Here is a 16,933-nt window from a genome sequence, read left to right on the forward strand (position 1 = left end):
TGGACCCTATCAAAAGAAAGTCTTGCATTTATATAGCGCCTTTCACAACCACCGGTTGTCTCAAAGCGCTTTACAGCCAATGAAGTACTTTTTGAAGTGTAGTCACTGTTGTAATATAGGAGTCACGGCAGCCAATTTGCACACAGCAAGCTCCCACAAACAGCACTGTGGTAATGACCAGATAATCTGTTTTAGTGATGTTAAATGAGGGATAAACATTGGCCAGGACACTGGGGATAACTCCCGTGCTCTTTTTCAAAATAGTGCCATGGGATCTTTTGTGTCCACTTGAGAGAGCAGATGTCGGTTTAACGTCTCATCCAAAAGACAGCATCTTCAACAGTACAGAATAGGAACATAGGAACAGGAGTAGGCCATTCAGCCCTCGAGCCTGTTCCGCCATTCAATGAGATCATGGCTGATCTTCAACCTAACTCCATATACCTGCCTTTGGCTCATATCTCTTAATACCTTTTAAAAAAATTTTTTTTATTCATTGATGGGATGTGGGCGTCGCTGGCTAGGCCTGCATTTAGTGCCCATCCCTAATTGCCCTTGAGAAGATGGTGGTGAGCCGCCTTCTTGAACCGCTGCAGTCCATATGGTGTAGGTACACCCACAATGCTGTTAGGAAGGGTGTTCCAGGATTTTGGCCCAGCGACAGTGAAGAAACGGCGATACAGGTCTAAGTCAGGATGGTGTGTGGCTTGGAGGGGAACTTGTAGGTGGTGATGTTCCCATGCGTCTGCTGCCCTTGTCCTTCTAAGTGGTAGAGGTCGCGGGTTTGGAAGGTGCAGATGAAAGAGCTTTGGCGAGTTACTGCAGTGCATCTTGTAGATGGTACACACTGCAGCCATAGTGCGCCGGTGGTGGAGGGAGTGAATTTTGAAGGTGGTGGATGGAGTGCCAATCAAGCGGGCTGCTTTATCCTGAATGGTGTTAAGCTTCTTGAGTGTTGTTGGAGCTGCACTCATCCAGGCAAGTGGAGAGTATTCCATCACACTCCTGACTTGTGCCTTGTAGATGGTGGAAATGCTTTGGGGAGTCAGGAGGTGAGACACTCGCCGCAGAATTCCCAGCCTCTGGCCTGCTCTTGTAGCCACAGTATTTATATGGCTGGTCCAGTTCAGTTTCTGATCAATGGTAACCCCCAGGATGTTGATAGTGGGGGATTCAGCAATGGTAATGCCATTGAATGTCAAGGGGAGATGGTTAGAGTCTCGCTTGTTGGAGATGGTCATTGCCTGGCACTTGTGTGGTGCGAATGTTACTTGCCACTTGTCAGCCCAAGTCTGAATGTTGTCCAGGTCTTGCTGCATATGGACACGGACTGCGTCAGTATCTGACGAGTCTCGAATGGTGCTGAACAGTGTGCAATCATCAGCGAACATCCCCACTTCTGACCTTATGATGGAGGGAAGGTCATTGATGAAACAGCTGAAGATGGTTGGGCCTAGGACACTGCCCTGAGGAACTCATGCAGTGATGTCATGTGATTGAGATGAATGACCTCCAACAACCACAGCCAACTTCCTTTGTGCTAGGTATGATTCCAACCAATGGAGAGTTTTCCCCTTGATTCCCATTGACTTCAGTTTTGCTAGGGCTCCTTGATGCCACACTCGATCAAATGCTGCCTTGATGTCAAGGGCAGTCACTCTCACCTCACCTCTTGAGTTCAGCTCTTTTGTCCATGTTTGGACCAAGACTGTAATGAGGTCAGGAGCTGAGTGGCCCTGGCGGAACCCAAACTGGGCGTCAGTTAGCAGGTTATTGCTGAGTAAGTGCCGCTTGATAGCACTGTCGACGACACCTTCCATCACTTTGCTGATGATTGAGAGTAGACTGATGGGACGGTAATTGGCCGGGTCGGATTTGTCCTGCTTTTTGTAGACAGGACATACTTGGGCAATTTTCCACATTGCCGGGTAGATGCCAGTGTTGTAGCTGTACTGGAACAGCTTGGCTAGGGGCGCAGCTAGTTCTGGAGCACAAGTCTTCAGTACTATTGCCAGAATGTTGTCAGGGCCCATAGCCTTTGCAGTATCCAGTGTCTTCAGCCGTTTCTTGACATCACGTGGAGCGAATTGAATGGGCTGAAGTCTGGCATCTGTGATGCTGGGGACCTCAGGAGGAGGCCGAGATGGATCATCCACTCGGCACTTCTGGCTGAAGATAGTTGCAAATGCTTCAGCCTTGTCTTTTGCACTCACGTGCTGGGCTGCACCATCATTGAGGATGGGGATATTTTTGGAGCCTCCTCCTCCTGTTAACTGTTTAATTGTCCACCACCACTCACGACTGGATGTGGCAGGACTGCAGAGCTTTGATTTGATCCGATGGTTGTGAGATCGCTTAGCTCTGTCTATCGCATGTTGCTTCCGTTGTTTGGCATGCAAGTAGTCCTGTGTTGTAGCCTCACCAGGTTGACACCTCATTTTTCGGTATGCCTGGTGCTGTTCCCGGCATGCTCTCCTGCACTCTTCGTTAAACCAGGGTTGATCTCCCGGCTTGATGGTAATGGTAGAGTGAGGGATATGGTTAACAAAAAGCTATCAATCTCAGATTTAAAATTAATAATTAATCTAGCACCAATTGCCATTTGCGGAAGAGAGTTCTAAACTTCTACCACCCTTTGTGTGTAGAAGTGTTTTCTAATTTCACTCCTGAAAGGTCTGGCTCTAATTTTTAGACTATGCTCCCTAGTCCTAGACTCCCCAACCAGCGGAAATAGTTTCTCTCTATCTGCCCTATCTGTTCCCCTTAATATCTTGAAAACTTCGATCAGATCGCCCCTTAACCTTCTAAATTCTAGGAAATACAACCCTAATTTGTGTAATCTCTCCTCATAACTTAACCCTTGAGGTCTGGGTATCATTCTGGTAAACCTACATTGCACTCCCTCCAAGGCCAATATATCCTTCCTAAGGTCGTCGTACGTGTCTTCACACTGTTCCCTTTGGGGAACTGTATGAAGTGGTGGAAGTATTTCTGGCCGCATTAACGCTCTTTCCGTGACCGTAACCATCTACATACCAGCCATTAGGGTGGTTAGTCCTATGGTGGGAGGGTTTTACGGGCTCCCACAACCCTTACGGGGGGGGGGGGGGGCACCCACACCCATGGACGCAAGTATCCCGCTGGATGTCAACCCAGAATTTAGAGCCGGAGCTCCGACTCCACTTGCCGGGACTGTCTGGAGCGGGGTTCGAAACCCTACACCTTCTGGCCCAGCGGCGGGGATGCTACCGCTACGCCAAAGGCCCACTCCCCTTCCTAAGGTGTGGTGCCCAGAACTGCTCAAATACTCCAGGTGTGATCTAACCAGGGTTTTGTATAACTGCAGCATAACTTCTACCCCCTTGTATTCTAGTCCTCTAGATATAAAGGCCAGCATTCTATTATCCTTTTTGATTATTTTCTGTACCTGTTCATTACACTTTAATGATCTATGTACCTGGATCCCCAAGTCTCTTTGGACCTCCGCTGTTTTTAGCCTTTCCCCATTTAGAAAGTACCCTGTTCTATCCTTTTTAGGTCCAAAGTGGATGACCTCACATTTACTTACATTGAAATCCATTTGCCACAGTTTTGCCCATTCACTTAATCTATCAATATCCTTCTGTAATTTTATGCTTTCATCTACACTGCCGCCCATCTTTGAGACATTGGCAAATTTGGATATATGACTTTCTATACCATCATCTAAGTTGTTAATACATACTGTGAATAGTTGAGGCCCCAACACAGATCCCTGTAGGACACCACTAGTCACATTCTGCCAATTTGAGTACCCACCCATTATCCCTACTCTCTGTCTCCTGCCGCTCAGACAATTTCCTAACCAGGTCAATAATTTGCCCTCAATTCTGTGGGCTTCTACCTTAGATAACAATCTCTTATGTGGGACTTTATCAAATGCCTTCTGGAAGTCCATATAAATAACATCCATAGACATTCTCCTGTCTACTACTTTAGTCACCTCCCACTCCCTCAGTACTGCACTGGAGTGTCAGCCTGGATTTCTGTGCTCAAGTCTCTGGAGTGGGACTGTGAACCCACAACCTTCTGACTCAGAGGCAAGGATGCTTCCCACTGAGCCACTGGCTGACTCTCAATGAAAACATATGTAATAAAAGTGAAAGTTCAGGATTCTACCAAGTAATATTATTTAAGGAAATGCTGCAGTACTACAGTTGCACTTTCTGTTTTTGAAACTTCTGTCATTCTTCTCATCATGGTTTTTACCAAATAGTTTTAAATGATATAAATGCTGCTATTTAAAAAATTAACCCTTTCACAGTCAACAAAGAGGAATTTTAAAGATATGTGTGCATTGCAAGGAGAGTACTGTAATATTTCCACACACTGCCTTTCATTATCTCCTACATGAACTTCATGAGAAATGATGTTCACTTTTGTTTAATAAAAAATACAACAGTGATTTTCTTTTGGATTCTTGGGCATCCTGTGTGACACAAGCAAAAAACCTCAGCCAACGGGTAATATTTGATTCGTGACTAGGGAATTATTTGAAGTTCACTAGGAATTTACTGTGAATGTGCAGAATGAAACAAATATAGGCACCAGTGCTGGGCCAATTTTTTGTCACACTGAGTATTTTCATCCTAACAACATAACAATGGAGGTCACACAGAAGATGCTATTTTTTTCAATTTTTGCAAAGCTCCCTGGTGAAATTATTTTTTTTAAACACTCATTGAGGCAGAAAAACTTCTCACCAGTGTGATTGTCTCCAAAAATCATGGTGGTAATTATTAATCTCATTACTTTCTTCTTCAACTATTTGACCCCAATTAGAATCTGCTAGTATATGGTTTCCCTGGTGACGTTACTGGAGTAATTATGATTGCTGGAAATGCTGTTTGACTTTCTGCTGAGTGCAGGAGTCTTTGCCTTTTGCTGCCTGAGAAAACAGAAGGCGCTGAGCGTTGACAGGAAGTTCTGTCTGAAGTTTGCAGAGACCAAGTTGTACAGGATAGGGTTGATAGTGGAGCTGACATAGAAGAGGATATTTGTCACCATGTAGAAGTAATGATAGAAATCGTAGAGAAATCTGGAAGAAATAATATAGGGATTAAGATTACAAAATGCAGCAAAATTAATAATAAACATAGATTAAGAATCTTGTGGATGCAAGAATCATTCTTATTAAAGGAGAGTTGCAAGAGAATTTGACAAATTCATAATATACAGAATCCATCTGAAATTGCAGTTATCCATAACATGTCAACTGCATACTGTCAAACTGTCTGAACATTGTAGGATCCTCTTATTAAGGGTAGAAATATAAAAGAAATCAATGGGTCTGGTGATTCCCTTCTCGAAACTTAACTCGTGGGTAAGGGGAATAACCACAGGTAAAACATCAAGGGGGCGAAATTCGGTTGCTTTGCCCCATGGGGGGTGTTAACGGGGCGCAAAGCTCCTAGCACCCGGGCGCGGTGCCGCTAACACCTCACGTGAAATTCAGCAGGATGTTAGCGGCGGCGGTAGCCGGTAGCACCCCGCGGTGCTGCGCTGCCGGCGATGATGTAATCGCCATGCGCAGTGCCCCCCTCGCGCCTCGGCTGCAAACTTGGATTGCGCCCCCAACCTATCGCCGGACGATATGTCCGACAGGGTCAGGGTGGCGTTTTTGTAGCCGTGGCGGCGCTAGTTAAATGGCAGGTGTCGGGCAGCCATATTATTTTGGCTGACTGCCATCACCTGCCCACTTCCTCTTTTTTCTTCAGGGTGCCGGCTGCGATCGGTCAGCCCGGCACTCCTCTTGAGTGCCGGGCTGTTTACCCGGCACCCCGCTCCCCGGTGGTCCAGCAGAGCCCTGGTGCACGCTGTGCTAGGTCCCTCACCTTTAATCAGGGGAGGGAGGCCTGCAATGACGCGGCGCTACTTGTTGACACCCGTGGCGCTGTTGCACGTAGCACCGCAAAATTGACTGGTAGCGCCCCAAGAAGGAGGTGCTACCTCCCAATACTGCTTGGGGGCGCTACTACTGAATTTACGGCGCTGAGGCGCTAACTTGTTCGGGAGGCTAAAAGTAGCGCCCTGGCGAAGTTAGCACCCCGAAGTGGGCTCCACCTAATTTCTCCCTCAAAGAACAGAAAACTCTTGTCAAATTTCTTCATGGCCCTTCAAAGATACAAAATATGGCAGGATTCCAATCTATCATTAGTCAACCCAGAAAGATTACATCTTCATAGATCTACAACTACTTCAACTATAGAGTATTTGATTATCTCTGCTTATCTTTGGAGCCAAAATTCCTATTTTTATCCAAATATTTGTCTAGCTCTTTTCTAATAGACTTAATTGATGTGTATTAACTAGTTTTTGATACTTTATTATTCATACTACTAGTCAGGGGAGGGGATTTAAAAAAAAATCTTCATAGAAATGATAAAATAGAGTTTGTCCTCCACACTGGCAAACGTCTCAGCCGAAGCTTACTAATTCTGTTCATGTTCTAGTTCTACAACCACTGTTTAATATAAGTAACTTGCTTACATGTACATTATTAACACCTTTCAGCATTTAAAGACTTGCATCGAGGCTGTTCTTAATCTTTTTTTCTCTATATTGAAGAGAAGTTTCATTCTGTGAGTCTCTTCATAATTTAAAGTGGAAGGAACACAGGAATTGCTAGACAAAAAAAAGACCAAGATCCATCGAATTCACCATCGACCATCCTGGTAATCGCATGATACAACACTAATGGAATTGTTGACTACTCATGGCAATCAATCACTATCAATTAGACAAGGGGATGAGGAAAACTCCCAGTAGTGAAAAGCTTTGGGAACTATGGCCTAGAAATTCATTAAGGCGCTGCCAGCTTTGCGCCCAGTAAACGCCTAAAGGGTGATTTTGCGCCAAAAATGAGTTTGCGCAGATATTCAGCACAGCGGTATTGGCGGCGGTAGCCGTTAGCGCTGGGCCGGCACCGATGACGTCATCGGTGTGCGCAGTGCCCCGGTTCCGCCCCGAAACCGCGCCGATCCCCATATTTAGTTACGGCCGCCTCCTCCGAAGCGGCCGCAAACAGCGACCAGAAAACGGAGCCGTCCTGCTGCCTTAGTGGGGCGCTTTAAAGCGGAAGGTGTGGCCGGACGTTTTTGCGGCGGCCGCCTGCCCGCACCTCCTTCCCCGGCCTCCTCCACCCCCCCCCCCCCCGCAGCATTGCCGGCTGCTTTCCGTGAGCCCAGCACTTCTCCGTGGTGCCGGGCTCATTTGCCGGCACTATCCAGCGGCGATCTTCCCGTTGCAGGCAGCTCCCCCTTAAGGGAAGGAGGAGGCCTGCAGTACCGCAGCCTGCCGCTGCGCAGCGCCTGGCGCAGCGGCGCCAAGAGCGCTGATATTCAGTGTCAGCGCACCAAGCGGAGGCGGGCACACCCTGGTATAGCGCCCGCTTCTGATTTGGGGCGCTAACAATGAATATCTGACGATCGCTATAGGCTTCCCGCCCAGCGCTAACTTTTGGGCGCTAGGCAGCTGGCGGGGCCATAGTGAATTTCTAGGCCTATAGGTCCAAAGTCACTTGTTCCTCCCAATCATGCTATACTTACCACATGTCATGTCTCAAATTACTCACATACTGCATCCCACAATATTATTTTTTGAAATAAATCTATCTAGTTTATATTTGAATGTAAGTGTAGAAAACAAGCTTGGCCCCAATTTTAACTCCAGGTGGATTCCCCGCTCAGGCCTAGGTTAAAATTAGTCGGGTCTCAATGATGTCATCGGGCCGCAACATGCATATGTAAACGGATATGATATAATTGGGATTATGGAGACATGGCTCCAGGATGACCAAGTCTGGGAATTCAACATCCAGGGGTATTCAATATTCAGGAAGGACAGGAAAAAAGGAAAAGGAGGTGGGGTAGCATTGCTAGTTAAAGAGGAGATTAACACAATCGTAAGGAAGGATATTAGCTCTGATGATGTGGAATCTGTATGGGCAAAGCTGAGAAATACCAAAGGTTAGAAAATGTTAGTGGGAGTTGTATACAGACCGCCAAACAGTAATGCTGAGGTTGGGGATGGCATTAAACGGGAAATTTGAGACACGTGCAGTAAGGGCACCGCAGTTATCATGGGTGACTTTAATCTACATATAGATTGGGCTAACCAAATTAGTAACAATACTGTGGAGGAGGAATTCCTAGAGTGTATACGGGATGGTTTCCTGAACCAATATGTCGAGGAGCCAACTTGAGATCAGGCCATCTTAGACTGGGTATTATGTAATGAGAAAGGATTAATTAGCAATCTTGTTAAGCGAGGCCCCTTGGGTCGGAGCGATCATAATATGATAGAATTCTTCATTAAAATGGAGAGTGAAGTAGTTGACTCAGAGACTAGGGTCCTGAATTTAAATAAAGGAAACTACGATGGTATGAGGCACGAGTTGGCTAGGATGGATTGGGAAACGTTACTTAAAGGGTTGACGGTGGATAGGCAATGGCAAACATTTAAAGATCGCATGGATGAACTACAGAATTTGTTCATCCCCATTTGGCATAAAAATAAAACAAAGAAGGTGACTCAACCATGGCTAACAAAGGAAATTAAGGATAGCATAAGATCTAAGGAGAGGACATATAATTTGGCCAGAAAAAGCAGCAAACCTGAGGATTCGGAGCAGTTTAGGATTCAGCAAAGGAGGGCAAAGGGATTAATTAAGAGGGGGAAAATAGATTATGAGAGTAAGCTTGCAGGGAACATAAAAACTGACTGTAAAAGCTTCTATAGATATGTGAAGAGAAAAAGATTGGTGAAGTCAAGCATAGGTCCCTTGCAGTCAGAATATGGGGAATTTATAATGGGGAACAATGAAATGACAGACCAATTAAATACATACTTTGGTTCTGTCTTCACAAAGGAGGACACAAGTAACCTCCCAGAGATGTCGGGGAACATAGGGTCTAATGAGAGGGAGGAATTGAATGAAATCAGTATTTGTAGGGAAATGGTGTTAGGGAAATTGACGGGATTGAAGGCCGATAAATCCCCAGGGCCTGATAATCTACATACTAGGGTACTAAAGGAAGTGGCCCTAGAAATAGTAGATGCATTGCTGGTCATCTTCCAAAATTCGATAGACTCTGGAACAGTTCCCATGGATTGGAGGATAGCTAATGTAACCCCACTATTTAAAAAAAGTGGTAGAGAGAAAATGGGGAATTATAGACTGGTAAGTCTGACATCGGTAGTGGGGAAAATGCTAGAGTCCATTATAAAAGATGTAATAGCAGAGCACTTGGAAAACAGTGACAGGATCGGACAAAGACAACATGGATTTACAAAAGGTAAATCATGCTTGACTAATCTACTGGAATTTTTTGAGGATGTAACTGGTAGAATAGATAAGGGAGAACCAGTGGATGTGGTGTGACATGAATCTTGTCATTCATGTGGAAGTGACTTATGAAATGATACTGGGCGGCCTGCTGGTGGTGCTGTCCAGGGAGAGTATAAATACTCGGGCATGGGCCCCGCTTGCACAGGACATTCTTTAACGGGAACTAGTGAAGGACACAACTAGATCTCTATGTTGAAAAACAGTTGATTAAAGCCTTAGACCAAGTGCCTAGTAGTTTCTTACGTCGTGGTGTATTTGGACTTTCAGAAGGCTTTCAATAAGGTCCCGCATAAGAGATTAGCGCGTAAAGTTAAAGCACATGGGATTGGGGGTAAGGTACTGACTTGGATAGAGAACTGGTTGGCAGACAGGAAGCAAAGAGTTGGAATGAACGTGTCTTTTTCCGAGTGGCAGGCAGTGACTAGTGGGGTACCGCAGGGATCAGTGCTAGGACCCCAGCTATTCACAATATATATAAATGATCTAGATGAGGGAACTAGATGTAATATCTCCAAGTTTGCAGACGACACAAAGCTGGGTGGGCATGTGTGCTGTGAGGAGGATGCAGAGAAACTCCAGTATGATTTGGACAGGTTGGATGATTGGGCAAATGCATGGCAAATGCAGTATAATGTGGATAAATGCGAATTTATCCACTTCGGTGGCAAAAACAGGAAGGCAGATTATTATCTGAATGGCAATAGATTGGGAAAAGGGGAAGTGCAATGAGACCTGGGTGTCCTTGTGCACCAGTCGCTGAAGGTAAGCATGCAGGTGCAGCAGGCGGTTAAGAAGGCAAATGGTATGTTGGCCTTCATAGCGAGAGGATTCAAGTACAGAAACAAGGATGTCTTGCTGCAGTTGTACAGGGCCTTGGTGAGACCACACCTTGAGTATTGTGTGCAGTTTTGGTCACCTTATCTGAGGAAGGATGTTCTTGCCATGGAGAGAGTGCAGTGAAGATTCACCAGACTGATACCTGGGATGGCAGGAATAACGTATGAGGAGAGATTGGGTCGATTAGGCTTATATTCGCTAGAGTTTAGAAGAATGAGAGGGGATCTCATTGAAACTTAGAAAATTCTAACAGGACTAGACAGACTAGATGCAGGAAGGATGTTCCCGATGGCGGGGGAGTCCAGCACCAGGGGTCACAGTCTAAGGATAAGGGGTAAGCCATTTAGAACTGGGATGAGAAGGAATTTCTTCATCCAGAGAGTGGTGAACCTGTGGAATTCTCTACCACACAAGGCAGTTGAGGCCAATTCATTAAATATATTCAAGAAGGAGTTAGATATATTTCTTAAGGCTAAAGGGATCAAGGGCTATGGAGAGAAAGCAGGGACAGGGTACTGTATTTGGATGATCAGCCATGATCTCATTAAATGGTGGAACAGGCTCGAGGGGCCGAATGGCCTACTCCTGCTCCTATCTTCTATGTTTAAAGAAGGACCCTGTTGGCTCTAGGTGTGTGTCCTTGCTGCCTGCTCAGGAGAGCCGGTTAAAATTGTAGATGTTGCGATCATGGCAGCTTTCGGACAGGTAAGAGCCAGGGCGATTTTAACTGCCCACCCGCCGGGTTTCTGCTGAGCGATCAGGGTTAAAATCACCCCCAAGCACTTATTTGCTTAAGTACTCCCTTTCTGTTAGTTTTAGTCGCTTTAAAATTATCTAAATAATTACCTTATAATCCTTTCCATTTGAGATAAAATTAGTGAGCATTTAGAAATGTATGGGTTAATCAAAGACAGCCAGCATGAATTTGTTAAAGACAAATATGTTTGACAAATATAACAGGTTTTGAAGAAATGATCGATTGGATAGATAAAGGGCTTACAGTAGATATGATGTATATGGATTTCCAGAAGGTGTTTGAAATGATGTCTCACAATAGACTCATGAGAAAAATTTAGGCAGTTGGTATAAAAAGAAATGTAGCAGCTTGGAAAGAAAGTTAATTGACAGATAGAAAATGAGTTAGGTAAGTGGAAAAACAAAGCACATCAGCCAGCATTTGTAAGAGACAAGACAGATCAACATTTCAGCAGAAACTTTCATTAGAAGTGAAAAATGAAAGATAAACAATCATATTAATAGAACCAGAGAAAAGGGGAGAGGAAGGAAAAAAACAGATACATCAATCACAGGAATTTAAGGTTGACCTGCAGATTACGTAAAAGAAAAGCAGGAGTAAGTTAGACGATATAAAAGGTAATTTCAGTAAGGAAGACATTAAGGGGTCGATTTTCGTTCAGGTGCGGGGAATTGGCGGTTTCCCCGAATTTAGTGATTCCGACACAATTGTAAATGGGTCTGTGAGATTGATGCAAATTTAACACAATTGGCCAATTGATTTCCAGCGTGTGGGAAGCCTTGGCAATTGAGTATTTCCAGTCAGAATGTCGCAGAATACGACGTCATCATTGCTGCTGCTTTTAAGGTCCACAGCAAGCTTTGCTTCCTCTGTAGGCTTCCAACCTTCCACATTAAGATGGCACAGGAGCCTGCAGGAGGAACGGCCAGCGGGAGGGCCAGATCTGCGCCCAAATTTGATGAAGCTTCACTACAGGCATTATTGGATGGTGCTAGGGCCTACAGGGAGGTCCTCTTCCCTTCTTCAGGGAGGAAGAGGCCTCCCAGCCAGACCAAGGATGTGTGGCTAGAGGTGGCAGGTCAAGTCAACTCCTTGGGGCTAACACAAAGAACGTGGATGCAGTGCAGGAAAAGATTCCATGACCTTCTTGGCACTGGAAAAGTACTGTATGATGTGTCCATCACCCTCAATCTGATCCCCATTGCCTTTCCTCACCAGCACTCAGCTTTAGCAATCTCTTCCTGCACATCCCACTAGACACTCACATCCATGCACCCTTACCCATTCCCTCTCTCTCTATGCTCACATTCACAGAACTATGCCACCATGCAGCCCTAACACTCCCTCTCACTCTGATGCTTTGAACACAACTGACAACACACAGGGAGGGCCCTTGGTATTGCAACCTCACTCCATCTTTGTCTCCTTCTAAGTATCTATGCTATGCAATCTCTGCACTCACTCCTTCATTCTCACTCAACCTCCACTTGTCTCCCTCATTGCAGGAAAAGAGAGCTCACAACAGGAGAGAGCGAGCCAGGACAGGAGGAGGGCCGCCCTCATTAGCCCAGCTCACCCCCTGGGAGGAAGGCGTCCTGGAGATTGCCGGGGCTGACCGAGATGTGGACGTTGGGAAAGGACAGGCAGGAGCATCCCTGCAAGCTGGTGACAGAATAGTTTTCCATCTCTCTCATTGGCATTGCATGAGTCGCTGATAATGATTCTGAAGCTACATCATATGGACTTATGATCATTTGCAGAATGCAATGTGCATGTAACCTTAGCATCACATCTCTAACTTTTTCCTTGACTCTCCCACAGGACCATCGAGAGCCCCCGTCCCCACTCTGCAGGAGGAAGAGCCTGAGCAGCCAAACTCCTCAGAGGAATCTGCAACATCTGAGGGCGCAGCGTCATCAGAAATAATTGCACCCAGCACCAGCGCAGACACTCACACCTCGGTGGGACCTTCGGGACATAGAGTAGAGTTGTCACCTGGTGTATCACAGCTCACAAGTGAGTATCAGCAGATTGTGGAGACAGGGACAGCAGTGGAGAGTCCTCGTCAGAGGGCACAGGACTCTGCCAGCTTGGCTCAGCTGCATGTCGACCCTCTGCCTCTGGGTCCATCCGTAAGATCAGAGGTGATGGAACTCCAGGCACAGATGCAGGAGTCTCTGGCAGGTTTTGTCTCTAGGGTCGCTGCGAGTACGGAGCGAATGGAGGAGTCCATAGCAAACATGAGCAGAGCCTTTGTGCAGTCATTGGCGCATGAACGCATCACCATGGAAAGGATGGCTACAGTAGAGGAGAGGATGGCTACGGCCATGGAGGAGCTAAGTCGCCAGAGTGATGAAAACATGGTGAGTGTTCAGACTAGACTGACATCTCTGGAGGAGCGATGGTCAGCTATTGAACAGAGAAACCAGACCTTCATGGCAGGCCCTCTGAGTAGGACTGCCATTGTAGAAACGGGTCCCATGGCCCCCCTGATGTGCAGCAAACTGCTCTCAAGCCACTTGCAGGCACTGAGGGAGACCTGACCCATGAGAGGGAGCTTGGTGGCAGACCTCAAGGAAGTGGGGGCTCCTCTCCAAGCGCTCACACTTCCATGCCACTGCAGAGCCCTCGGTCAGAGCCCTGCCAGAATCCACACCCAACGGAGATAGAGGTCTCAACCCCTGCACAGCCGCAGGAACAGCAGACTGCTGGCGAGCCCTCACAGGCTCGCCATCCCAGAGGACGCCCGCCAAAGATGTCGAGACAGGAGCAGCAGGAAAGTGAGCAAGGGGGCCTCCACATCTGCTGAAGCCACAGGGGAACCACTACGTAGGAGCACGCGTAAGAGGAAAATAAAGCACAAATAGTCACAAGGGTAGTCACTTGGGTGAAATGTGTTTATTTTAAAAATGCCATCAGTTGGTTATTGTAAATAAAATTTCTGATGGCAACTTCCACAGTTGTGGCGTGTGTCATTTTGCGAATGGGGCTGGAGGTCCTCTATTGCCAAGAGGGGAAGGAAAAAAAGGCCTCCCATGCTTCTGGTAGGTGCCTCAATTGAGGAAGCGGTGAGTGAGGGTGGAGAGAGGGGTCTCGCAGGAGGTCACACTGGAGAAGTGTGTGAGGCTCCAAACTTCCACAGCTGTGGTTATGCCTGTAGTGGCGCATCTTAGTTTCCAAACAGGCAGCCACTGAGCTGTGGGGCTGTTAACAACGAGTAGACGCGTGTCGAAATAAAACGTTCCCAAACGTAGCTTTGTCTTTTAAACTGTTTACTATAACACTTTACGAACAGAATTACAAAGCAAACACGTATAAACGAATACGGTCAAAAACTGTATTGCTCCAAACCTCACAACTTCTGCCTCCTTCAGCCACGTGGAGTTTAAACTGTAAAATGGCTGCATACCATGTGTGGCTTAGGGACTGTACCATTGTGGCAAGAATGAAGGGGGTGTCTCGGACTATACTACTGGAGCAAGAAAATAGGGGGTTTCTTAATACAATAAGTCAATCAGGTAAATTAACTGTATTATGCTATTTAACCAATATTTTAAAGTATTTTCTTAAGCTTTTATGGCTCTTACATTCCGGCCCCTAATTGACTAGGCACATGAAGCGTATCAATTACTCAAACATTAAGAGTCATAAACTAATGAGTTCAACATATTTACAATATAAGTGTCCACTTTTTTCGTTCAGGAACTTTTCACGCTGCTTCTTGTAGCAGGCAGAGCTTTGTGATCGGTCTTTCCAGGGTACTGGTCTTGGTTTGCAAACAAACGCGACGAACGACGCTTCTGGAGTCTGGCATGGTCTTAATTATTTTTCCCATCAACCAAGAATTCCTAGGGGCTGAATCATCCACGATTAAGACAATGTCTCCGACAATGAAGTTCCTCTTTATTTTGGACCATTTTTGACGCTCCTGTAGCAGAGGTAAGTATTCTCTTGTCCATCTGGTCCAGAAAAGGTCCGACATATACTGAACTTGCCTCCACTTCCGACGGGCATACAGATCTTCCTTTTTGAAGACTCCCGGGGGCATGGCTGGCTGTGTTTTCAACAACAACAGGTGGTTCGGAGTCAGGGCTTCGAGGTCATTGGGATCATCTGATGTCTTAGTTATCGGTCGGTCATTAATGATGGCTTCGACCTCACACAGAACGGTTTGGAGTCCCTCGTCATCAAGCGCTTGCTGCTTCAGTACAGAACTGAGTAGTTTTCTTACGGTGCGTATCTGTCTTTCCCAGACACCTCCATGGTGGGATGCAGCCGGAGGATTGAAGATCCACTTAATTCCTGTTTGCATCATGGCTTCCTGTATTTTAAGCTGATTCCAACCTTCAATAGCTTCCCGTAGTTCTCTCTCCGCTCCGACGAAATTAGTGCCGTTATCAGAACGCATAATGGACACCTGTCCTCTTCTACAGACAAAGCGCCGCAAGGCGTTAATACAGGAATCAGTGTCAAGCGTGTGTGCCACCTCAATATGAACTGCTCTGATGGTCAAACAAGTGAAAAGCACACCATATCCCTTGACAAGGCTCCGTCCTCGCTTTACCTCGAAAGGCCCGAAATAGTCCACCCCTACGTTTGTAAATGGGGGCTTGTCTGGTAACAAACGGTCTTCAGGCAGGTCTGCCATTTTCTGCTCCCCAGCTCTAGCGTGTAACCGTCTGCAAACAATGCATTCAGAGAGTATTTTTCTTATTACAGAATTAGCTCCTGGAATCCAGTATCTTTGTCTTAGCTTCGCAAGCACGTGATTCCTCCCACTGTGTCCAATACTCTGGTGTATATGCTGAAGAATGAGAGTAGCAACCCGGAGGTCCTTAGAAAGGATAGCAGGATGCTTGGCCTCCTCTGGCATAGCAGATTTGTTTAGTCTCCCTCCCACCCTCAGTACTCCATCTTGCAGTGTAGGGTCCAGCTTGTAGATATGACTACCTTTCTTGATTGGAGTATTTCGCTGTAAAGCTTCGATTTCTTCTGGGTATCTTTGTCTTTGACTGAAGCAAACTATCTCCATCTCAGCCTTGGCCAAATCCTCCACGGTCAATGAATTCTTACCCAATGTGGTCTTGTGCTGATGCATATACTGCTGTAGAAGCATTCTCTGCTTATCGGGGTTACTTTCAGACTGACTGATAGTGGCTCGGTACTCTTTTCTCTTACCGCTCAGGTGTAGCAGCAACTCTTTCAACCTTAGAAACCATGCAACTGCTTTCCTCAACTGGTGCCATCCTGAGAAATGGTTAACAAGCTTGTTCACTGTGTCAAAGTTCTCTTTCGTAGTTATGAGATTTACTGTGACTGATCTCTTGACTTCGACGTCGTCTTCAGCAATCTGACTTGGCATATCTGGTCTTTCTGGCCATGATCTCTCTGTTTCCAGCAGATAACTTGGGCCTTGTATCCAAGTTTCACTCCTCATGAAGTTTTCAGCCTTCAATCCCCGTGAGGCTTGATCTGCTGGGTTTAATGAGGTGTTTACATACCTCCATTGAGATGGTTGTGTAGCTTCTCTAATGGATGAGATTCTGTTTGCTACGAAGGTCTTGAAGCGTATCTTCTCATTCTCTATATACTTCAGCACCGTCGTGCTATCCGTCCAGAAGACGGATTCTTCTAGTGGGAGCTGTAACTCTTTCCGCATCGCCTGGTCAACTTTAACTGCAACAACCGCTGCCGTCAACTCCAGTCTCGGGATGGTGACCTGCTTCAGCGGAGCCACCCTGGATTTCCCCATGAGGAAGGCACAATGTTTCTGGCCCTGTTGATTTGTCAGCAAGAGGTAAGTAGCCGTGCCATAGCCGTCCTCACTGGCGTCCGAGAAATGATGTAGTTGAGCCGTCTTTGTAACTCCAAAACTCACGGGCTTGATGCATCTACTGACGTTGAAGCTAGAAAGTTGTTGCAAATCTGTCAACCATCTGTGCCACCTCTGA

The 16,933-nt window shown here is 46.2% G+C and overlaps 1 protein-coding gene across 1 annotated transcript in view; it reads right to left on the reverse strand.

Annotated features, from left to right (window-relative positions):
• Positions 1-4,279: 4,279 nt before the first annotated feature.
• LOC147108780 (neurotensin receptor type 1-like) overlaps positions 4,280-16,933 on the reverse strand; it is a 101,675-nt gene continuing 89,021 nt past the window's right edge. The window contains exon 4 of the mRNA XM_086004294.1: positions 4,280-5,077. Within this exon, the coding sequence (XP_085860420.1) occupies positions 4,828-5,077 (250 nt within the window). The 3' untranslated portion in view covers positions 4,280-4,827. The remainder of the gene's footprint in view (positions 5,078-16,933) is intronic.

This window comes from Somniosus microcephalus, chromosome 13 (genome assembly GCF_052327205.1).
Source record: "Somniosus microcephalus isolate GS21.2 chromosome 13, FLI_Smic_1.0, whole genome shotgun sequence".
In the NCBI taxonomy this organism is placed as follows: domain Eukaryota; kingdom Metazoa; phylum Chordata; class Chondrichthyes; order Squaliformes; family Somniosidae; genus Somniosus; species Somniosus microcephalus.